The following is a 25,616-nucleotide window of genomic DNA, read 5'->3' as shown; positions in this document are numbered from 1 at the left end:
AAATAAAATGTATTATATTTTATGTTATATATTTGTAAAGCAATAAATGTTTAAAAGGACCTATATAATTATGTTGAAAAATTAGTTTGCCTCCTTTAAAATAGATAGTAAATTTATACATTTTAAACAATCGTTTAAAAAATGCATTCGTAAACAATGACCTTGTGATTGTTATTTCACGTATTTACATTGATTCAGTCAATTCAGGGTTTACTATAATCCTTTGAAGTCTGTAGACCATAATTGATCGAGAGTATGTAGGTAGCTTAACGTTGTGGCGAGTACTTTAATTATTGTAAATACTCAGGGATCGCGGTCCCTGGAGTTGGCTAGTTTTTTGCACGTCCGCGTGTACACAGTGTACACTATACAGTATAGGATGTAGGATCTAGAAGATTTAACAATATACCTATTGTTCAACAACCATGACCAATTTTCATATCATTCAAATACACCTAGATATTATATGCATCGTATATATCGACTATGAAAATATTGAGGTATTTTTGTACATATTTTTTCGTTTCCTGTGTACAAACAAAACAATCAACGTTATTCAAAATATGTATTTAATTAAATAGTCGGCCGGAAAAGATTTGACAGTCGTAACGGACAATCGTAACTGCATTTTGGAATGCGTTTAACGGAAGTTTATAGGTTATATACAGCTGTCTTCGGCCGCCGGTATCCCAACAATAATAATAATTTGTAAATAGTTCTTCGAAAGAAAATACGATATATATATATAATATTATATGAGTCTGACCGTGGACCGTGTGAACCGTTCGGGAATAAGCCGAGTTGTCATCGATTCGTTTCGGAACGGTATATAAAATTATGATCACTTTCAATCGAAAAAACGCGGATTTTGTCACCGGTAGGTCAGTCATCGAGTTTTTCGCTATAGTACTTACTATTTAAGGTCTATTTAATGTACAAAATATAAAGTAATGCAATAATATAATAGATGCATACTACATATAGTTATAATAATAATAATAATTAAAAAAAATAATATATTATGTCTTTATGTGACAAAACGCGATCAAACCGCAAGTCGCCGAGTCGTGTTTTTATAATAATTATAGGCGCGTTGTCCTCCCGACTAGATGTGTCGAGTTTGACGGTCGGGGGGGGGGGGCCAGGGGAGGAGACGGTGTATTTGGAGAGGGCAAACGATTTCCGGTCTAACGATTTTAGGTGTATTTTCGTATTTTTTCCATCGTATGGATACACCCAACACCTCCGTGTCGTTTGACATTATTCGATTCGGTTGTAGGCTCACGATTTTTTTTCACCACCATTTTCCGTCATTATTTTTATAAATTTACGTCGTGTTTAGGTTTTGACAATGATTATTATATTCTCATACACACGTACACGTGGAGCGTAACCATCAATTGTGTTGGTATAATAATATTATATGATGTACCTACTGCTAGTTGTGTCGAAACATTTAGTGAGGGAGGAAGTAATATACTTGTTCCCCTCAAATTATTGACCAATACTGAATACATGTAAACATTATGTACTATATAATGTTAGAACTGTACAATTAGTGGCAATATATCAATCTGTAGTACCTACTAACCATATTCTAATTACTAATGAGTAATGAGCATAACTTTAAGTTTACCTATTACAATATATAATATATTATATAATGACGAATTACTCTAATTAGGTAGTAATATTAGTACTAATGTCTAATTACATAAAACGTATACAGAAAAATAATATTCAAAATCAAGATTTAGGAAAAAAAATATATTTCAATGTTTAATGAATTTCTACATGGGAAAGGGCAAAACGATATCTATGCTCCCACTAAAAAATCAGGGGGACACTTCCCACCTCATTGCCATCTTAGATTACACTTATGCATAGGTATTAGATAAATTGTTAAAAATATTAATCGTATAGTTATAAATAAATACTATTTATTCTAGTCTTACAAAATCTACTCATTGTACGTATAATATTATAATGCAGACGATTTCGTCATTTACTCGGGTCGAAAATAAAAACATTTGTGAAATCCGGAAAGTCATTTCAAGCGTTTTTTTGTATAATATATATACTTTTCGTTTCACTCTACATAATATAGTCATTGCGTAACTTTAGTATATTGCATTAGATAATATACTTGATGGCTAACTTTATGGTTATTTCATTATACTTAGGTAGTATCGTGGTTGTTGTCAATATATTTGTTCATTTTTTGTCGGTACCTCCCAACGGGCCCCCGTTAAAGTCCCATCGTCCTACTCCTGTGATTGCACGTACAAATTATTTTTATTTCGTTAGGATTTATATTTTGAACCTCATGCTTGCATATAATAGTCAACTTATATTATAATATTGTCAAAATTAAAATACAAAATGACTTATTCACCGCATGTGCATAATATTATATTGATATTTGCTTTATTATTATCGGTATTTAGCCACGACCAAAAGTGATATATTTTTGTATTCAACTGTATTATATAATAAGCAGTTGTTCCTTATGACTATTTCACCAATAGTTTTGATTTGTCAATAAGATCATGCCCATCGCGGGATATATGCAGCCTGCGGTATTGCCTTAATCGTTGCTATATATAACGACGGTACATACACATTTTTTTTTATCCAAAAAGTCATCTCAAACGTATACGACCTGTGCATGCCTAGGTACTCATCAATAATTATCATAATAACAATATTATCGTACCTATATTATATTATATTGATAGCGGCAGTACGTCGCGTTGCGCAACGCCGCGCTCATTTTTATAGATGGTCGTCGGACCGCGCCGAGGAAAGTATATGAATACAATCGATTTATCTCGCGTTATAGAATGACGACAATGAAATTATTACGCATTACTCGTTTCGCTCATCGAATCGAGAGATAATTGCGTATCCTGAGACGCGAACGCGTATAACGGCTTACTATGCCTTTTTGATATAATATTATGTACGCTACAGCAGCACGTCACGTTCACTAACGCCTGGCAGATGATTAATTTTTCCCGGAAATCCGATCGCATCTCTCTGCGTCCACGATAGTCGACACTATACTATATTATTATTATTGTATGCGATAAACGTCTATTTTTACGGATAATCGCGGTGATTTAGTATATTTTAAAACATGATCTCATATTTTCACGGTTTTCGAAAATCCGAGCTATACCGACTGCACGATTGCGACCAAGACTGCAAAATATAGCCATCTACTGGCGCCTCTGCAGTTTTGCACACATACATACGTATTATTACAATTAGTGACGTTTAATAATATGTGTCGATGACGATATTTCTAAGGACCCACCTACCAAAGAATAAGGACGGCTTTCGGCTGGTATTTAAAGTTGAAAATATAAAAAGCTGGATAAAAATCATTTCCATTGGGTAATATATTATACTGTGTACCTACCAGAAAATATATCAATATATCATCAATATTTGATCAGATGGTCACATAACACATTTCCGATTTTTTTTTCTGAAATTTAGATAATGTCAAATTATATTTAAAAAAATAATTTTAAACTTCTTTACTTCGATGGCAGTTTTTTTGAAGCAAATTAATTCATTGGTAGTTGGTATTCTGGGAGTCAAGATCAAAATTGTCCAGTAGGACAGTAGTACTATTAAATTATTCGTTAATAACAATAAAACAATGATCATTATATTTAACTCAATAATAAATATCAAACTGTGAAGACTCGATATTTTCACCGAATATTCATCTTTTTCATGCAATTACTAGACATTTTCAAAATATTTCGAGTCTTTTATAATTATTGTTCTATTTATAACTATTTTAAATGTACAATTTTTTTTTGATTTATGTTAATATGTTAGGTGAGTAGGTAATTATTTATTGTACATCAACTCATTATAGTGACATTTTTTTTTTTTTAAATTATGTTACACTATAATATAATGAGTCGTTGTTTGATAAATAATTAATAATAACATGCACACTATTCTACGTTGTCTACTACAATGTGCGGTCTTACAAGTCCTATGAACTGTTGTTAAATACGACAGTGGTCTGTTTTCGTTTTTAATTCCATATCTGTCATGACGACAATAATAATAATAATAATATTATGTCGTGTGTTGTAAAACACCGTGTGCGCACGCGTATTATATTTGTCCTACTCGATCGAAATTATGAATATATTATGAAATCTAGTGCAGCGCGTTTCAATCACTATGTTGTGGCTCGTTGAATAATTAATTTCAATTTATCGTTCGTATCGATCGCGGCCGCCGACTCTTTCTTGTACACAAATAAAAGCGCCACAAATACACCACTGGCCGAAGACAATTGCACATGAAAAAACTCCGAGCAATTACACGCACTCATCGTCGTCGTCGTCGTAAAACGAAATAATTGTACTTACGAAAAAATATATAATGGTCTTCGACATAATACCCGCCTAATGACTTCAATGTATATTTTGTAGTTGTATAGTGTACATAATACTACTACACGCTTACACTTCTAGAACCATTCAACTGAATGTTATTGTTAGAACTTATAATATATTGTTCAGGCAATCGAGGGCCGCGCGGCTATTGGATTATTATACGATACAAATCTGAATGCGTACGGTAAAATTAAAGCTTTTTTATAAGAAAAAGACGATATTTAGCTTTTTAAAAATTTAAACATATTTTATTTGAATTTCAAGGTGAATTATTTACACCCTCAATTTGATCACATTTTATCGCCCTTTATCAATTTGGCAATTGACTACCTATGCGATGTAGGTACCCGATAAATTATAGTATATATTATTATTATAATTATCTACCTATATTCATTATTCTATTACAATATTTTATCAGATCGTCAGATGGTCGCAAAAATGTCTGTACACTGATATATTAAATTATCACGGTCGCCTGAAATTGCCTATCGTGTTTAAATTGCAACCAACCGATATCAATCGCTAGCACCGAACAGCTATAATTTATAAATTATAATCAATAATAACACGGCAACAATTTAAATACTATGATAATAGGTTAGGTATACGTTATATACTGTAATATACTTATATTATTTAGCGATTCTGTTATATATAGGAACGATTCGTATGTAACTGGTTAATTATATTATATTATAGTTATACAATGTATTACCTATATTATATATTTATATTCATTGATCCTTGCCACAGACTGCAGGGTTTTGTAAAACAATCAAAAAGTATAATTGGAAAATAATAACACTCAATTGAAAGACCCCCCGCAACAACCACACAAGTCACAACTCACAATATTTCAGGAAAGTAACTGGGAATAAATGGGATAACGAATTTTAAAATGGTCGTCCTGAAAAATTTCAAAATATGGACTTGTCAAGTAATAAAGTTGTAAGGAGCCCTTCAATTGATTGTGCATTATGCCGTATAAATATGTTTGCAGTATAATCTTTGTTTTATACAACGTACGTATAACATAGCAATGCACAGCAGGACCAATTTTCTGTTGTTAGCTTTATTAATAATGTTAGAGTGAATTTACCAATCAATTATCAAACTAAAGACTATATCTGTAATTGTAAGTCAGCTTTTTACGATATATTAAACATTAAGCGAGTTATGAACATTTTTAGATAATAATATTTTACAAAGGCACCCACTCATACTACAGAATTTATGGTCTTATCTTTGAGTTTGACAATAGGTCAATTCAAACTATTAACTAGCTAACAACACAGCATTGCAGCTTTGATAACATCTTGTACAGTTGTACCATTGAGTATTGAGTGTATATTGTACAATATTATATTATACTCAATGGTTCAACGTTTGTAAGACGGAGACAATAAATTTAGGTGAGACGGGTCCTCAGAGAAAACTAATAATATGTTAGTGTCTTCAAACCTATCTCGAGAGCGACGATAATAATAGTTATATGGTAATTATTGTATTATAAATTATAATAGATATACTTAACACTATAACAGTATGGCACCGTAATAATGGTTATATTATTATTATCGTAATATCGTATCAATTACAAATTATTCGTAAGTAGTAATAATATTATATATAACACACATGTGTCATCATTTCGACAAGTACTCGTATTTTATGTCGACGGAAACGAATAATTTACTTGTCTCAATATAGATACCACAATGATCATACTACTCTATAATATAATAGATTATTGTTTATCGGTGTAAATGACGATAACATTATGTTGTTGCAAGATGATCGAGCATTGAATCTTATACTATTGTAAATTGTAATCTCATATTACTATTTGAGTCACGCACTAAAATTGATTAATATGAGTAATTTTCTTGTGAAGATGAACTATATACTGTATACTATAATAGGCTTTATTATTTTTACACGTCATTTAGCCACTTGAGACTGCTGCAGTACTTGTTCCCACGACTTTCTACACGTCTTGTACACTTATATCGTATATGACGTCCGGAAACGAGTAACGACAAAATTATTATATATAAGTACAAACGTAAAATGTGACAATAATTAATATAATATAGCAACGTGCCCTTGATCGATGGTCGAGGAGTATGGCAACGTTGTGTTTGATAAGCATTAGTATTAGTCGTTAGCAAATTAAGTGAATAACCAAATATGTTATGTACTTAGAACTTTTGTTGATATTGAAATAACTATTAAATAACTAAATTGTATATTAATATTATAATATGTTACAATGGTATTTGGGGAGGTCGCGAACAACATTAACATAATATTATAAGTACTCATAGTTTCACACTTTATATTTTACATAATTACTTTTGTATTACACTAAGTATTGCAATAATAATAATAATTTTACCCATAGATAATATCATATCACAATTCTACAAAATAATAAATCAGAAAATTAAAAATTATACGGCCGACAGCGAAACTATCGCATAAAATATTTAATAGATCTTTGTATCCAGGATGACTAAAATAGGTTATGTCGATGTCAAAAAAAATGTATTCATACTCCATCTCAAGACCAAATTACATGGATCAGTTGGTACAGTGTGGTATGTCACCGCATCAACCAATTGTAACAAAAGTGTTCAAAAAATTTAGAGACGCTTTAATTATACTGTTTGCATATTTTGATTCCTACATAGTACATAATATAGCAATAACGGATAACGCTGCTGTACATTTATTAGACAAAATATATTTTAATCACCTCCTTAATTAGGTATTTAATAGTATTGCTTTATCATCACTATAATAATATTATAGTCTAATAATATTACTGTTTCCAAACTATTTGAACAGTCTGTATATAAATAAAACTTTCACGAAATAAAATCGAACGTCAAATTTGTGGTGCATCACACAGATGGATTTTATGTTTATGAATATTAAAAAAATATAATTATTTTGTTATTTTGATGTCCTCACGAGAGGTACGTCACGACGGATGATGGTAATCAAACCGTTGTTCTGACGAGATTTATTGAGTGCGGTCAGTGATCGCAAGTTCCAAAAGTTAATTGCATGATTTGGTACATTTTAATAATATAGGCGTTCGCATTGGATTTCTATTATAAATAGATCTATCTTAATTTTTTTAAATCGTAATAAACGTCTTATACTAACACACATTTTTGAGTATTATGAAATGTATTTTCCTAGTGTTATAAGTTTATTCAAAAATCGGACTCTAATGCGACCCAAATAAAGTTTCCTTCTTTCAAATACAATAGAAATTATCAAAACCAGAATGTTTTACAACACGTGATCGTCTTTCGCATGTAAAGTCTTTTTTGACCGTCTAAATAGTTTGATTTTATTCTTTCCTCGTGCAATAAACGTAACTAGAAATTGTCCCTTTTTTCGCGCCTTAATATAAATAGCCGGCTTTGCCATCCGTGTATCGAATATTTCAAATATTTCCAATCGAATATATCATGGTTCAGAAGTATTGTCGTAATCTTCCAACAATTATAATAATATTCTAAATCATGAACACTTTAAAATACTTTTATATTATATTATAACAGTTATGTGATATTTTGCAGTAGTCGTATTATATAATTTCGAAATTTTACGATTATTATTATTATATACACACCCGTGATACGGTAAATTGATAACACTTTTGTTTGTTTTTTAGCTTTCTGGTCTAGCACTGTTGGCCTTGGGCTTGGTAACTCGGTATTATTCAACGAAAACTGAAGAGCTGGCCAACAAAGCATCCGGAGATGCGGCTGGTATGGCGGCTCTGGCATTCATCATCATCGGTGGAGCCGTGTTCGTTGTGTCGTTCTTCGGCTGTTGCGGAGCTATCCGAGAGAGCCATTGCATGATCACAATGGTATGACATAATAATATTACTATTCACATAAACATACACATAGAGGATACAATCAACTATTGTGTTTTTAAAAAATAATTGTTTATTTTTTTATATGTAATTTGAAGTTTATCTTAGAAAATATCAGTATAATGTTATGTTAAGTGTAATGTTTAAACTTTAAACTATATAAATACAAACTTTTTTCCGAAAACAAAAATTTACTTATAGCCATATTGCTAAAATTGAGGAGGTCGGTGTCCCTCTTATTTTTTAAAAATAATTTAGCGTACTTAACCCTTCTAACTATAATATCCTAATCAGTAATGCCCGTATGCATAGTCAAGTATGTGTTACATAAGACATGTTAAACTATGTCTTATGCGACCCATAAATTGAATATATATATATATATATATATGACATGTGACATTTAAATCTTCAGTTACACATTTTTTTTCCAACTCAGCACTGCTTATAACACAAGTCATTTTTTTATGAAACGCTGTACCTAGATATGACCTATTATCCAGTTGGGAAGTTGGTATGCTCCCTCCCACAAATACAGTTTCTTCCCATTTCGGCATAATATCAGCATCACTAACGTATATTTTTATTGAGAATATAATAATGGGTCGTCTGCTAAGTTCCTACTACTTCCGATGTTCGTTCAAATGATTGTCCCGATTTTTGAATCGTTTAGGCTATAAGTTATAACTATACATATAATACTATATTCCTACGAATAATCATGTACAACCCGTACGCATGGTTGATTTTATTCGGAATAAAATATAAATTAAAATTGATAGTCGTGCGTACGGACAAAAAATTACACGTTGTACCTACGTTTAAACGATATTTTGTTTTTGTTTTATATACGTCAAATCAAAACATTTGCCGCTTATACGTGATCTATAATAATATTACGACGAACGGACACAGTGAACCGAAAAAAGTTTTTTTTTAAATTGAATATTGAAATAAAATACATACGCCATTATTTAGCCTTATGATGCGTTAACTTAACGCACCACCTATTATTAAGTTCGTTCCCGCACTTGCCTTATGATTCCCACAAATCCCCACGTGTTCCCGGGAATTACCCATCTCTTACTGCAGTAAATTAGCATAATTTAAGCAAGCATTTTTTTCATTATATCTTTAAAATCCACACCGACCCTAGTGGGGCAGATGTTTTTATCTCAAATTTTATTTCATCATGAGTCATGACTAATTATTATTATTATCGTTTATCAGGGACTAATTAAAACCTGGACACTGGATACTTGTTAATTTATACACACCTACTATACATAATATTTTAAACTGCATGGTTCGATCATGAACTTATCGTATTACCTCTTATATATTTTGTTCAATAATCGTGGCTCAAAACTGTTTATAGTATTTTAAATAAATTTATTAGTAATATACAGTCAAATGTTCAGCTACTCCCGGCTCTGATAGTCTATATATATCCCGGTGTGCTACCGCCACTATATATAGTTTCAGTCTGTTTCTTTTCTGTGGTTCAGTGGCCACAGAACACTATCACAACTGGATAGTCCACCCTTACCCCCCACCTATTATTAAATCCAGCATACGCATATTATATTAATGAGTAATGATATACACGCGCTATAATGATACTTACACTACATCGTTTCAGTACGCAATGTTCCTATTGGCGTTCTTCCTGTTGGAGGCGGCCACCGGAGTTTTCTTGTACGTGAACCGGGGACAAGTGGAATCGATCACTCGAAAATCGTTGAACACCGTTTTTGAAGATTACTCTAACAAGTCGGAATCGCGCGCTTTTGTCGACGAAATACAACATGACGTAAGTATATATTATATATATTTATACATATATTTTTTGTTTTTTAGAATTATAGTTAATATTTTAAAGCCGCGCAGGTAAATGAAATTCTGCGTCGTCGTGGTTTTCAAATGATGCACAAAATTTCGATTATGTAGAATACATGCGGACCTATAAACGATAAATAATAAACATATTATACATACTATCTTATTAACAAAGAACACGTGACAACTTTGTCTAATTATTACCATTGATAACATGTTTTAATATATTAGTTATTAGTTATTTACTATAACATATTAGTGTTTTAATTGTAAATGTATATAATATACATAGTTGACGAAGTCCAGTATATTTTTGGTGGATGTGAGGTATATGGACCAAGTTTTGTGTTTTGTTTACAACAATATATTTGGTATATGTGAGAAGATTGTGATGTTTATTTGTTTTTGAGGTATTATGGAAACACATGGATAGCATAAGTTTCAAGGAAGTGGTTGAGAAAGCTTGCTTAGCGTGATACTGTGATAGTAGGTTTTTTGATCATCCAGACAGATATCCGCATAAATGTATCGGAGTTGTCCGTGTCGTAATGTGTTGTAAGATTGTTATAGTATTGTAAGAGTAATATATTTATGTAAACATAAATAATATACTATACGGCTATTTTTTACAAATTTCTATCGTAATAATATAACACACCACGTTTGAAATAATTTTAATTAGGTTTAATTATAATAATTACAATGTTCAATAATTCATTTGTTTTTATGTATTTTTAGTTCCACTGTTGTGGTGTGGATGGACCGAACTATTGGACCGAACGCAACGCGGCCGCTCTACCGCACACTTGTTGCCACGAGGATGGTGGCCAAGGGACGACGTGTTCAAAGGCCCAAGCGTGGCAGGCTGGTTGTCTGCAAAAATCTATCGACTTGGTCAAGGACAAGTCAGGCATGTTGTTCAAGATCATCATGGGAATCGCGGGTGGTGAGGTAAGCACGACATCACAACTAAAATATTAGTTACAATATTATACTTACTATTGGGCTCGGGTTTGTGTTGTGAAAAAATACTAGTTATGAATCATGTAAATGTAATAAAAAAAATTGTTTTCCGTTAATTTACATATCATCATCGTCTATATTAAAAGTACGTACTTAGTATAATTATGTTAGTCAACATCTAATCCTAATCTATTTGACATTAATGCGACTCATTAGGTAGTATTAATAATCCTATAATGTACTATAATTTTCACATATGCATAAGTCACATTATAATGTATACTTTATAATATAATTGAGGACTAGAACATGCCACATGTGAAGACACAAAATGTAGGTGCGTTACCCTGGCACCCCAAGGTCAAATTTTCGACTTGAAAACTGTTGGGTATTATGTTATTTGTTATGTAACAATTTGTAACCACAAAAAAAAATTTTGTAATCACACCGGTACCCCCGAAAAACCACTTTACAAGTTCCGGGTGCCAGGGTAACGTTACCCCGGCACCCCGTACAACAAAAAATGAAAATTTCGACTTGAAAACTGTTGGGTATTATGTTATTTATTATGTAACAATTTGTAACCACAAAAAAAAATTTTGTAATCACACCGGTACCCCCGAAAAAACCACTTTACAAGTTCCGGGTGCCAGGGTAACGTTACCCCGGCGCCCCGTGCAACAAAAAATGAAAATTTCGACTTGAAAACTGTTGGGTATTATGTTATTTATTATGTAACAATTTGTAACCACAAAAAAAAATTTTGTAATCACACCGGTACCCCCGAAAAACCACTTTACAAGTTCCGGGTGCCAGGGTAACGTTACCCCGGCGCCCCGTGCAACAAAAAATGAAAATTTCGACTTGAAAACTGTTGGGTATTATGTTATTTATTATGTAACAATTTGTAACCACAAAAAAAAATTTTGTAATCACACCGGTACCCCCGAAAAACCACTTTACAAGTTCCGGGTGCCAGGGTAACGTTACCCCGGCGCCCCGTACAACAAAAAATTAAAATTTCGACTTGAAAACTGTTGGGTATTATGTTATTTATTATGTAACAATTTGTAACCACAAAAAAAAATTTTGTAATCACACCGGTACCCCCGAAAAACCACTTTACAAGTTCCGGGTGCCAGGGTAACGTTACCCCGGCACCCCGTACAACAAAAAATGAAAATTTCGACTTGAAAACTGTTGGGCATTATGTTATTTACTATGTAACAATTTGTAACCACATCGGTGCTTCGGAACTACTGTCTTTTTACATTCATTATTTAGTTCGTATTTAAATTAATTGAAAATTGTATGTTTGAATTATATGCTTACCTGAGTCTCAGAAGTTGAATAGGATTTTTTTTCTAAATTAAGATTTTAGAACCAAACTCAATATCTTATGTCCAGTTCAGTTGACAATTTGAACCATTCATTTTAAATTCAAAAAAAAAGTTTTCCATCTATGTTTGTGGTCCCTAAATATTGATTTCTTCCTTTTATATATATTATATGTATTTAGTGTTTTTCAATATTTTGGAAGACATTTATATAGATGTGTTTACATTTCAATTTTCAAGTATCTAGAGTTTAGACCATTGTTTTTGAAGTTATGAATGAATAATTAAAATAGTTTTCATGTTTGGACAAATTTTGAATACAATTTTACACTTAGGTTGTACAAAACTCTAAGTTAAAAAAAAATTGTATCCAATTTTCGATGGATTTCCCAAATTGTTGACAAACTATTGATTATTGCTGAAATAGCCTCATTTTACTACCAATTGAGAAATATGAGGTGATATATTTAGATCTAAAGAGAAGTTTCGATTAATACAATTAATTACAGCAATATAAATGTATACTAAAAATATATACTTAGTAGTATGAACTGACAGACTATCGTTTTAATTTATATTGATTTACCTGTAATTTTATTTATTTAATTTTAGTATACTTTTATATTATTTACATTGAATACAATTTTTATAGTTAAATAAGTTAAACTTATACTTTACTAATTCACTCTAATTTTCAGTAAAGTGTTCTTTAGCATTATTTTTAATTAATTGCTAATAATTGTAGTAAGATAACTATGTTTTTTTTTATTTTACATAAATGTCACATGCCTGTTGAGCACCTCACGTATTAATTGGAAACGGAATATATTTAAATAAAAATTAATTCGAAATGTTGACGTTTTATATTTACAATTTATTTTGAATACAATAGCATTTCAATATTTTCCTTCTTTTTTGTATTTAATGATATGCCATCTCTGAGATCATCATACACTTCCCATTGGTCATTTGATCTGTATGCAAACGCTTTATAGTGTCCTGTGGTCACTCTTAATCCCCACCGGTCTTGTCCACAAAACCCTATAGCTCCTCTCAAAAAATAAATATCATTAATTTTTATTGTTTTTGGAATATCATCTAAATACAAATGGACTTCTCCTGCATAATTGTTTTGGATTGCTCCTATATCACTCAGATTGGATATGCTTATTGATGCTTCTAGATCTGAGAATATAGAACAATGTATAAGAATTAAAATGATTAAAAAACATAAATTTATTGATTTTCTTTATCTTTATTTAAAAATGTATAAAGTACCTGTAGGTAATGATAGTAGTTCTATCAACAAATGGTTTTTTATGCTGGCAGTTATAACTCTCTCACTTTTGCAGCTTTTACACTCAATAAATTCCTTATCTAAGAAGTTGTTAATATTTTCTTGAATGTTTATTTTCCCCTCATAAGCAGTCAATGATATTACTTCATATCTATTGTCTAAAGAAAATTCTGGACAGAGAAGATCGGGTTAGGTTAGGTTCGGAACACCGGTTAACTTGTATGTATGATGGCATACCTTTTAACAGCTTATTGGCTGTTGATGAAATTGTATCCATTGCATCCATTAATTTAATATTGCCGACAATATTATTTTGATTTAACTCGTAGTGTGGAGCTAGTAATCTAATACGTTCATTATACATTTTTTTCCCACTTTTATTATTTATCATTTGAATTAAAAACTGAGCGGTTTTATTTTTTTTTGAATTTTTTTAAAGAAACTTGTTGAATATTTCGCTATCTGCAGCAGCGCATGCTAGGATAGTTAACAACGAATCAGGAGAACAACTATTACTCAAGATAACCTTGCCTATTCCTTTTACTAAAAGGGGTTTATTCTGAAACGTGTTACTATTTTTTAGAAACGCAACAATATTTTCTTGACTTTTTACATTTAAATTTAGATGATTAAATCCTGGCTGAGCAACAAGGTATGATTTGGCCGATCGAAAATTCGTCACTGGCTTTTTTTTCATCCACACCTCATTTGCCATGGACTCTTTATTTTTACCATCACATGTTAAACAAATCCGCGATTCACCAAAACCTTCTTCACTAAATTTATTTTTTACTGAACAGCCAAATAAATGAACTGCTTTACTACAGTAAACACACCGGTGTATACCACTTGGAAAGTCACCGCTTCTACATGGTAAGCATGTAGGAGTATCTTCATCGTTAGATTTTTCATTGTTATCACTTGTATAGTTGCTGTCATCATTACTAACAGCGAAGTTACCGATATCATTATCGTCATTACCGTCTTCCTTGTAACCGCTGTTGTCATTATAATTGTTATCACTATTTGCATATTCGTCATTATTATTATTACCTTCATTTTCGTAACCAACATTTGCATATTTTTCATTTTTATTTTTACCTTCATCACCGTAGTCATCATTATCATCGTCGTCATTGTCATCATTACCTTTATAATTGTAGTCACCATTTGAATATTCGTCAATATTATTATTATTACCTTCATCACCGTAGTCACCATTATCATCGTCGTCATTGTCATAATTACCTTTATAATTGTAGTCACCATTTGAATATTCGTCAATATTATTATTATTACCTTCATCACCGTAGTCACCATTTTCATCATCGTCATTATCATCATTACCTTTATAATTGTAGTCACCATTGTCATCATTGTCATCATAATTTTTATAATTTTCTATGATGACATTATTTTTGCTATTGTAAGTCGAAGGGATATTTTTTCTTGTACGTTTCTTCTTAATATTTATCTCTGTAAATTGCTGCTTGTTACAATATTTTTTTTGTGATTTATTATTTTCATTTTGGATAGTATTAACTGAATTAGCTGTAAGTAAGTGATCACCTCTATAATAATGAATAAGTTTTTCCAAAAAAATCTGAAAAATATAATAAAATGGTCGTTTTTTATACACGTATTAAGTTTAAATTTGGAATGGAACATTTTCGATTTTTTTTAAAAGTTTTTTCTATAAATATCTATTAAAATATTTTTCGCTTCTACGAAAAGCTTGAGAATTTAATATATGGTTTCTCGTGAGTTGTTTTAATTTTGGTTAAAAAATATTAGAGATACATAATATGTATTATTATGCACTAATATTTTTTAAATCTATTTTAAGTTCATATTTTGACAAAAATTTTTAAATTATTTTATACTTGAAAATTAACTAAATGTTCAATTTTAATAGCTAATGATTAAAAATTTGAAACAAGGTTTCTCATAAGTTAATTTTATTGTAATCAAAAATTCTAAACAATATATTTATAGTTTTTTTAAAGACATTTTAAATTTAAATTTGGACGAAATTAGATCCAAGAATAACGATTTTAGTTATATTTTTTATTTATTTTAAAATATTTTTTTTAATTATTAGAAAATCTTAAAGTATGTTCTTATATTTTAAAAACACAATGACATTTAAAAATTCAATGTTTTTTCTAAAAATAAATTCAACCTACTGTTGTATTACTCATAGTAAAATATTATAATATTATAGGACCTTTATAGCGATAATATGAAATATACTTAGATAATATTGGCTGATGGACCATCTACGCTCAGAATCGTGCAATGCAATGATTTACCGTTGAATTTAAATTTAATAAATCCTATACAGTGACCTACTCGACAACTTCTGTACAGCAGAGCGGTATCCACTTACCTACCTTTTTATCTTTGTAAATTTATTATTATTTTATTATCTTTAATAATGCTTTATTATAAAATTTGAAGTACTTACCGTATACAGCGTACACTATAGGTTAATCTGTTTATGTATTATTTTGCAGTACAGGAAAAAAATATAAACTAAAATACACAAAAACTTTTTGAATGTACCTTAATATATTTGAATTAAAATCTCAGAGTACTTAACATCCACGTTCCACGGTGGTGAAATTGACTATGGAAACGGTTATAGAAATAGGAAACAAATCACTACTGCACATTACATGTGACATTTATAAATAATAATTATTATTATAAAAATATACAATGAAACAGAAATAATTTCATTTCAGTATAAAAATAGATATTTTGGTCCTTCCTCGCTGTTACTTTTAAATATAAACAACCTTTTTCAAACTAGCAAACTTATTTATATTTAATACTGATTTGGTATAAATGACAAACTATTTATTTTGTAAGACAACATTTTTATATCAAATAACTTCTTATATGAGTACCTCCTAATTAATTATGACCATTTTCATTTGACCATCAAATATAGCTTGCTCTCCAATTATGAAGCCATGTCCGATATCGTATAGTATATAAAATACTAATCATACATATTGTACATCGAGTTTTTCGGGGGTACCGGTGTGATTACAAAATTTTTTTTTGTGGTTACAAATTGTTACATAATAAATAACATAATGCCCAACAGTTTTCAAGTCGAAATTTTCATTTTTTGTTGTACGGGAGCCGGGGTAACGTTACCCTGGCACCCGGAACTTGTAAAGTGGTTTTTCGGGGGTACCGGTGTGATTACAAAATTTTTTTTTGTGGTTACAAATTGTTACATAATAAATAACATAATACCCAACAGTTTTCAAGTCGAAATTTTCATTTTTTGTTGCACGGGGCGCCGGGGTAACGTTACCCTGGCACCCGGAACTTGTAAAGTGGTTTTTCGGGGGTACCGGTGTGATTACAAAATTTTTTTTTGTGGTTACAAATTGTTACATAATAAATAACATAATACCCAACAGTTTTCAAGTCGAAAATTTGACCTTGGGGTGCCAGGGTAATGCACCTACAAAATGTCGTTATACAAATTATAAACGGTCCATACGGATGGTTCAAAGTGGATTTCAACGCCACAACTATGATTTATTTTCTATTAGACTTATATAAAGTAAAAACTATATCATTCCTTAATGAACATTTTCAAATACCTATTCAAAAAGAATGTAATACTAGAATATATTTGAAATTGTAAATTATAAATTAATAATTATAATATATACATTTTGTTTTTTGGAGCATACAACATTTTAGTATAGGTAGGTTACCTATGAGCCTCACTGCCTGATCAACGGCTGGTGTTTAGAAAGTTTAAAGTGTCTAAAGAAATGACAATTTTTTAAATAATAAAATTCAAAGTACTTAAGTATAGTTTTAAATCGGTCTTCTATTTTAATATTTTTTTATCTTTAAAAAAACTGAAAGTTATTAAGCCTAACACGACAAATTTACGTTCGTTCACATTAATGTTAGCTTAAACATTTAAGTGTCAATACACCCGTTATAACATTTAAAGGTAACAACATTATCTCTGCAGTGCTCATGGTTTGTAAAATGTTAACTTAAAATTTGTATAGACGACGATCGAAATAATTGTAGTGTTTTATAGCCGCGTTATACATTAACAGAATGGTTTTAGAACAAAATTGTCAGTTATCAGTTTATCCCATTCAATAATATTCCAAATTAGTAAATACGGTTAGTATATACCTATTACCTATACGACTTACAAACACGAAATAATCATTAAAAATACAATATATTTCTACATAATATTATGTAATGTTTGAGAATTATATTGTGTGTTGACGTTATCTGTATGATATAGGACATTCCTAGGTGATATCATTGTTGACATTTTGTTTTAAAAATTATTCATCTCTTTTGTCTTTTTGAGGCGTTTTTCTGGTCTTAAGAGCAATACAATAATTACATATGTACATTAATGCACAATAATAATCGGCCATTGTAAAATATAATCTTTTCGTCGGAAAAGTCTACGGCGTAATGATTTATTATAATATATATATTATATTATTATCACGTCTTTATTATCTATTGGTATTAATAATTAAATAATATTTTTTAAACTTATATAAATATAAAAAGTTTTAATTTTTTAGAAACCTACCAAACTATATTGTAGTTGTCAAAACTACATAGAAAATAAACCAAACATTTTTTAAGCATGCTCACCCTATTTGTATGCCTTAATTATACCTACATAATATATTAAATTCTGATTTTAGGATTTTAGATTCTGAGTGAAACGATGAATGTATTGATTTTACAATGATGTGTGTTTTTTTTTTTTTTTTTTTATTTTTTTTTATTTTTTTTTTATTTTTTTTTTATTTTTTTTTTTATTTTTGTGTCTGTGTACACGATAAGTAGTCGAAATAATGCTTCGATTTTCGACTTCAGTATCTTGTTCGATGGGAAAGTGAATATCGTTGGTGCATTGGGGAGGTCAAAATTTTAATTTCCCAGTAGTTTTCAAAAGCGATGTGAAAAACAAAAGAAAAATTAAGGAAAAACGGGAATTTTTACGCAAAATCGATTTTTAACAAAATCGATTTTGGTTATTGGTGTAACTCTAAAACAAATGACCGTAGATGCATGAAATTTTCACTGGTTGTTTATATTTGCATTTTCTATACACAATACAATTTTGAAAATATTTTGACTCTATTTGAGCTGTTTACGGACATTGTCAGTTTTCAATTTTTTTAGTTTTTTTTTTCTATAAATATCAATAAATTTTTATTTGTTGGGTAAAAAAGCGTGAAAATTTAATATTAGACTCCTGATATATCGTTTTAATAGCAGTTGAAAAATATTAAAAATACATTTGCACAATTTTTTTTTATAAGCATTTAAAGTTCAAATTTTGACAACATTTATCAAATTTATAATTTATTAATTATTTTGTGGTTAAAAATTTATAAAATGTTTAACTTTTATGGCTAAGGATTGAAAATTTAAAACAAGGCTCCACGTTAATAGGTTATATATAAATTACTTTATTCACAATAATATCATCAAATATACTTGGTAATATCATAGGGTGACTGACCGTTTTCGCTCAGAATCGTTTTTCTTATACAATGATATTATATCATTGAATTCAAATTTAACACCATCCATTACAGTGACCCACTTGTAACCTACCGTACAGCAGAGCGACATCCACTTATCCACCTTTTTTTTTAATACACTTGAAGCCCATAATTTTGTATAGGTACTTGAACATTTTCGTAACATTTAAGAATGATCCTGTGACAACACAAACTCTTTTTTCAAATAGAACCCCCCTTCTCTTCTTTTTCACTTTTAATTTTTCTGCAGATATTTTTTTTGAGAATTTTTATGTATCTAAATCAAAACTTGAACGAGTAGTTTTTGAGTTGTATAACATTGTATCCTAAGTACCTATAATATGTCTACGGTAATGGGTTAAGTAGATATAGGGACTTAGTTACTTAGATGATTTAAAAATGTAAGTATCTACTATTGATCTTATGAATAATATGTAAAAGTGGTCCAAGTAGGTATAATAAATAATATATCTTTTACCTATTACATATTATAGTTTATATTTCTGTAAAACCATTTTTATGGATTACTAACCTTATTAGTATAAATATTTTTATAACGCAGGAACTATGCTCATTATAATATTGATTTAGATAGGTACATAATCATTTGTTTAATAATTTTCAGTTAAAACAGGGGTTTCTCATTTGAAAAATAGAAGTTCGTATGGCCAGAGGACACCCCCTAAGCGGGACAAAAAAAAAAATATAAGCAATTTGAGAATATGATTTTTAAATGTATAGGTACTATTATACCTATTTTCACTATTAAAGGGGTTGAACACGCCTAAAAAATACTAGAGCCCTCATTTATGTCGGGATTAAACGATACTAAATATCAATATAGGTACGATTATTTAAACACTGTAAATTTCTCCCTCTAAATGGCTAAATTTACTGTAGGCATTAATAACCAAAAACTGTTAATAAAATAATTATTTCAACCAAACGCGTTATTTTGTTTCAGCTAATCGGCATCGTTTTCGCGTTGTGCCTGGCGAGCAGCATACGGAACGAAGAACGCAGACAAGGATACGCTTAACTTAATGTGGCAGCGACACGACTTACACAATTATACAAAATAGTATAACTTTTCGTCTCACATTCTATCGAGGAAAACTATTCCTTTTCTTAAAATATTTATAATAATAACAATAATAATATACTGTACGCCTTTTTGTTGTATCGATTCAAAACCATCCAACGAAACCAAAATCATGATTAAAATTTTTAAATATTTTAATTTCTCGTGTCACTTTAATACAATATAATAATACACAAACACTCACACTCACATTCACACACAAACAAATGCACGCGACGCTACGATATTTGATTTGTAAAATACTATTTTTTGCGATTTATTAATGTGATTACTATTTAAATATCATAATAATTACTATATTACCTATATGTACACGTGTTATAATAATGTATGAAAAAAGGAATAATTATTATAATGTATAAAACACGTTTTTTTTTTTAATCTTAGGGTATATTAAATGTAAAAATGAATATCTGTTTTAATTTTAATTTTATAATTTATATTATTATTATGATTATAACTTTTATTAAATTATTCCGTGTATTCAAGTAGATTATTTTTGTTTTTTTTTTACATTTCTTGAATATAATTCAATATATTATTATACAAACTGTAGCATTAATTGATTATGATACCCTATTGTCCCTATTATAATATTCCAAATAAACTTCCGTGCAGCTTTATTCATTGTCGATATCGATCATCGCTTACAAAATATATTGACGTACATTGCCCCGGTCCCACCCGTTTGGAATTTTGAAAATTGTTTTTACTAATATTTAGTAATAGCAATTTCTATGAACTTTTTCAAAATGTGTACGATCTTGGTTTTCCCGTAATCGAACAAAAATAATGGGTGGGGCTAGGGGGGTGTGATTTCAGCCCCACCCAAGGGTAAAAATCAACGATACGGCGTTGTTTTAAGTATTTTCAATTTCCGCCGAACGATGATCGTACACATTTTAAAAACAATCGTACGAATCCATACAAATAACGTACTAAATTTAATTAAAATTAATGTGTATTTATAGCACACGATGTGAGCTTATAGGTTTTAACCTCGGGTGAGACTGACATCACACCACCTCAGGCCCACACATTATTTCTGTTCGATTACGGGAATACCAAAATCGTACAAATTATGAAAATTTTCTAAAATTCTTCTTAATTTTTTTTAGATTCTGAGCGGAGCGAGGAAGCTAGTGGTTATACAATGGTGTTTATTTTTTTTTTATATATATCCTGCAGTATACAAAATATATACCAGAAGAAGTGCTTTGATTTCAACATATAGTACCTTATCTTTCAGCAAATTGGATCAAGATGGTACTTAAGAAACGTAATTTTTTGATTTTCTCAATAGATATTTAATGCCGACAAATTACGAAAAACCGGTAAAAATGGGATTTTAATTTTTAACGCTTTATTTATCACCATAGAAACGAATAAAAAATAATTATAATAGAAATTCAACTTACAGGGTATAATTATTAATAATTAATAATAACAATATAAAAAAATCCAGACTAACCGTCTCCGCTCAGAATCGTTTTTCTTATACAATGATTTTATATCATTGAATTCGAGTTTAATACAATCCATTATACATTGACCAACTTGTAACCTACTGTACAGCAGAGCGACATCCACTTACCAGCTTTTTTTTAAAAATTACTGTTAATATGATGCATATTTATTAAATATTAGTATTTAAACTTAATATTGTAGAGCGCACTCTGGTTGTTCGTCTCAACTGGCTCGGGTAGTCACGACTAAACGGCGTAATACTTCGCCAAACGGACGCCGGCTGTTCTAATATTCTGTGAGCCCCGCCAAAATATATTAAAAATATTTTGACAAAAATCTGAGGAGGTTTGTGACTGGTGAAGGATCGCTGGGGAGGCGCTAAAGCCTCCTAGTTTATATTACGATCGTACCGTAGAATGGTGTAAATAGGTTTGTTCTTATAAAACGAAATTCTTAGAAAAATATCTTGCTTTGGAATATGAAATTAAAAATTTACGTTGTCGTTGATAAAAGTAATAAATTTACCATAAAAATATCGTTTATAAAAAAAAAAAATTGCTTAATGAATTCACATTATATGAAAAATATATTTGTTAATACATTTTGAAATACTTGCTGATTACAGAGACGTTGATAAATCGTCTTCACGAGTGTTTACTTATAAAATAATTATTAATTACCTTTCGGCATTCACCCTATATACTCAGTTATAGGTATGAAAACATTAAACAAGCATTTATTTAGTAATACAATTTTGTCTATTTCCATCAACTTAATAGTTTTGAAAGTTATTGCTAATATTTTGATCTCACTGCTGAAATTTAGTGGTCTATTAATGATTAATTTATATCTTATACACTTTTGTTTGTTTCAGCCGTCCTTCCAATCCGATCACTGCGGCGAGTAGACCCTTTTTCACAAAGTCCCATAATGACAACAATCATATACGGAGTGCCAAAAAACAAAAAAAAAACAACGATTTACTCGCATGTAAATTGGAACATCAGTGTGATTAAATCATTTACCGGAAGTCCGAAGGACTTCCAACTACTTTGCGCGTCCGGCAACTGGATTTGCTATAGCCGGGCCGACGCTCCGGACCTCCACTGAACCAAAAAACAAAAATACAAAATATAAGTATAATGTGTAACACGTCGTCGTTCACAAATGTTATACCGGAAGTAATTCGGGCTTCCGTTTTTCACGCAGCGATTTATATATATACTGCACATGCGACTGGACCAAATGCATAATATCATATGGTTATAGTGCGCCGTGCGGTTATACCTAGAACCACGTGCACTTGAGACCTACAAAAAATATGTGTTTGGCGTCCAGTAAAGATCAAACATTAACCAAGTATGTGAACATAATATTATAGAACTTGAAAGAATCGTTTAAATTAGAGTTATATATATCTGCTTGAACTTTGGTCATCGGCTCTCTATGGGGTATCCTGCACAGTACATAATAATATATTATAATATATATATAACAATGTGAGTCCTAGCAAAACTGTGGTCTGGACCTGCAGGTATAGGTACCGAGTGTAAAATGTATACGACCTGACGGTGGTGAATTGACTTGAAGAACCGTACACACAGTTTAACCTACAAAAAATATGTGCAGGGCGTCCAATAAAGAGCAAACATTAACCAAATATTTGAAAATTTAAAACTTCAACTCGTTAAACAATGTATGGTTGTATTATATTTGTTTAAAGTTTGGCCATCTCTTTATTGGGTGTCCTGTACATCGTACATATTATTTTATATAAAAATACAAACGGTATTCCTAGACTCTAGCGAAACTAAGCTCATCAGTACCAGATATACTGAATAGACTATACGACCTGACAAATAGTGCATATAGTGCGTTGACTCGAAAAAACCGCGGTTGAACCTATAGAAAATATTATGTGCAAGGCACCCAGCAAAGAGCAAACGTTAACCAAATATTTGAAATTGAAAACTTTAAGTTGTTAAATGATATATGGTTGTATTATATTTAATTAAAGTTTGGCCATCTCTTTATTGGGTGTCCTGTACATATTATGTAAAAAAGTGGAAATCCCGGCCAATCTTCGATAGGCCACTTCAGTCTCACTACAGGATTCCGGATCATCTGCCTGTAACTCAATGTACCATATGACTTATCGCCGTCTTGCGATCGACTTTGAAAATTTACAAATGGTAAAATCTGTTTGTGAAATACTGAAGAAAATTCACTCCAAATGAATAATATTGTTTGTGATTATTACGTTGTGTGAAGTGTTTACCGTTGAGTTGCTACGTGATGACCGATTTTTGTGACTGGCCTGAAAAGCGTAGCTATAAACCTAATATTTATCAAGAATAACATTATAATATTTATTTCGTTATTTCGTAGCTAAGCGATAGACGGTGCGCATACTATGCATTTTACGGGTAAGTTAGGTTAAGTTTGGATGCACTGCACTAGAAATCAGAAGGTAATAGACCACTGCAGGGAAAGCCGAAGAAAATGTATCCACGGATAGACGACCGCAACCAGAATTTCCTAATACTTGAGGTTGATAACCCGGAAGAATTGGCAAATGATATAGAGGAATGGAGGAGGGTGCGTGAAGCAGTGATGGGCCTTATTGGCCTGTAAAAGCTGGAGAAGAAGAAAAAGTTAGGTTAGGTCTTAGGTACTTGAATAAACTTATTGTTTTCAAAAGTTTCACATGACAATCTCGTAACCTCGTGGTTGTCAGAATTTGTTATGGAGAATGGGAGATATTAAATATTTAGTTAGTACGAATATGTACTTCCATAATATATTTGAAAAAATGGTGGGCAAGTGTGTACCACTCTGCTGTACGTTATGTATCATGTAGGTCACTGCAGTAATGTACGTACTAAATTTGAATTCATGTGAAATCATTGTTACGAAAAACACTCTGTCAGTTTTACTATATTTTATGATATAATTGATATTAAAGAAATTAATTTTACTATAAATCATTATAGTAATAAAGTAAGTTGTATTATACGAATAGTATTTTTGAATTACAATAAAATAACCAAAATATGTATTCTTCGTTAAAATGGTAGTATCTATCTTCAAACACATTTGGTGTTAAAAAAATGTCTGTAAAAAAAACTGAGTTTATATATTTTGTACATTTTTCGGTTGCATTATGAATTCATACTTATGAATAACCTTGTTTAAAATGTTCAGTCTTAAGCTATTTTATAAATTTTTAACTACAAAATATTTGCAAATTTTTGTGATTTTGATGAATTTTATCAGAATTTGAACATTAATTGCTTATAAAAAAAATCTCTCATATGCACTAATTTTTATCTATACTTTACCATCTATTCATTATATTTTTTTTCGTAACATTCGCAGTAACATACAATATAAATATTTTAACATTCCACCTACAATTCAAAAATAGTTATTTTGGGTAGCATTTTAATCATGCCAGTTGTTTGTTGGTTGATTAAGGGGCCTCGCTACGGTCATTATTTAAGGGGCAACATTTAGGCAATTTCTAATCTAGTCGTAGCCGCCCGGGATCTATGTGTTAGCTGTAAATGGTTATTAGTGTGAGTGAAATTAAATGAGGGTATCCTCTCTCGTAAGCGCATGCACATGTCAATAACTCGATAACTATGTAAATTTCACTACACGAATTTTACAAAAACATACATTTGTTTTGACAAAATTAAAGT

General features: G+C 30.5%; 1 protein-coding gene across 1 annotated transcript in view; it reads left to right on the top strand.

The window, feature by feature from the left end:
- The window catches only part of LOC132951061 (CD63 antigen-like), a 46,726-nt gene extending 25,788 nt beyond the window's left edge, over window positions 1-20,938 (top strand). The window contains exons 2-5 of the mRNA XM_061022755.1: window positions 8,125-8,325; window positions 9,977-10,147; window positions 10,912-11,124; window positions 20,308-20,938. Of these exons, the coding sequence (XP_060878738.1) occupies window positions 8,125-8,325; window positions 9,977-10,147; window positions 10,912-11,124; window positions 20,308-20,382 (660 nt within the window). The 3' untranslated portion in view covers window positions 20,383-20,938. The remainder of the gene's footprint in view (window positions 1-8,124; window positions 8,326-9,976; window positions 10,148-10,911; window positions 11,125-20,307) is intronic.
- The last annotated feature ends 4,678 nt before the right edge of the window (window positions 20,939-25,616 follow it).

Source organism: Metopolophium dirhodum, chromosome 8, assembly GCF_019925205.1.
Source record: "Metopolophium dirhodum isolate CAU chromosome 8, ASM1992520v1, whole genome shotgun sequence".
Classification (NCBI taxonomy): Eukaryota; Metazoa; Arthropoda; class Insecta; order Hemiptera; family Aphididae; genus Metopolophium; species Metopolophium dirhodum.
Note: the sequence above shows the minus strand (reverse complement) of the source record. Positions and strands in the feature narration are given on the sequence as shown.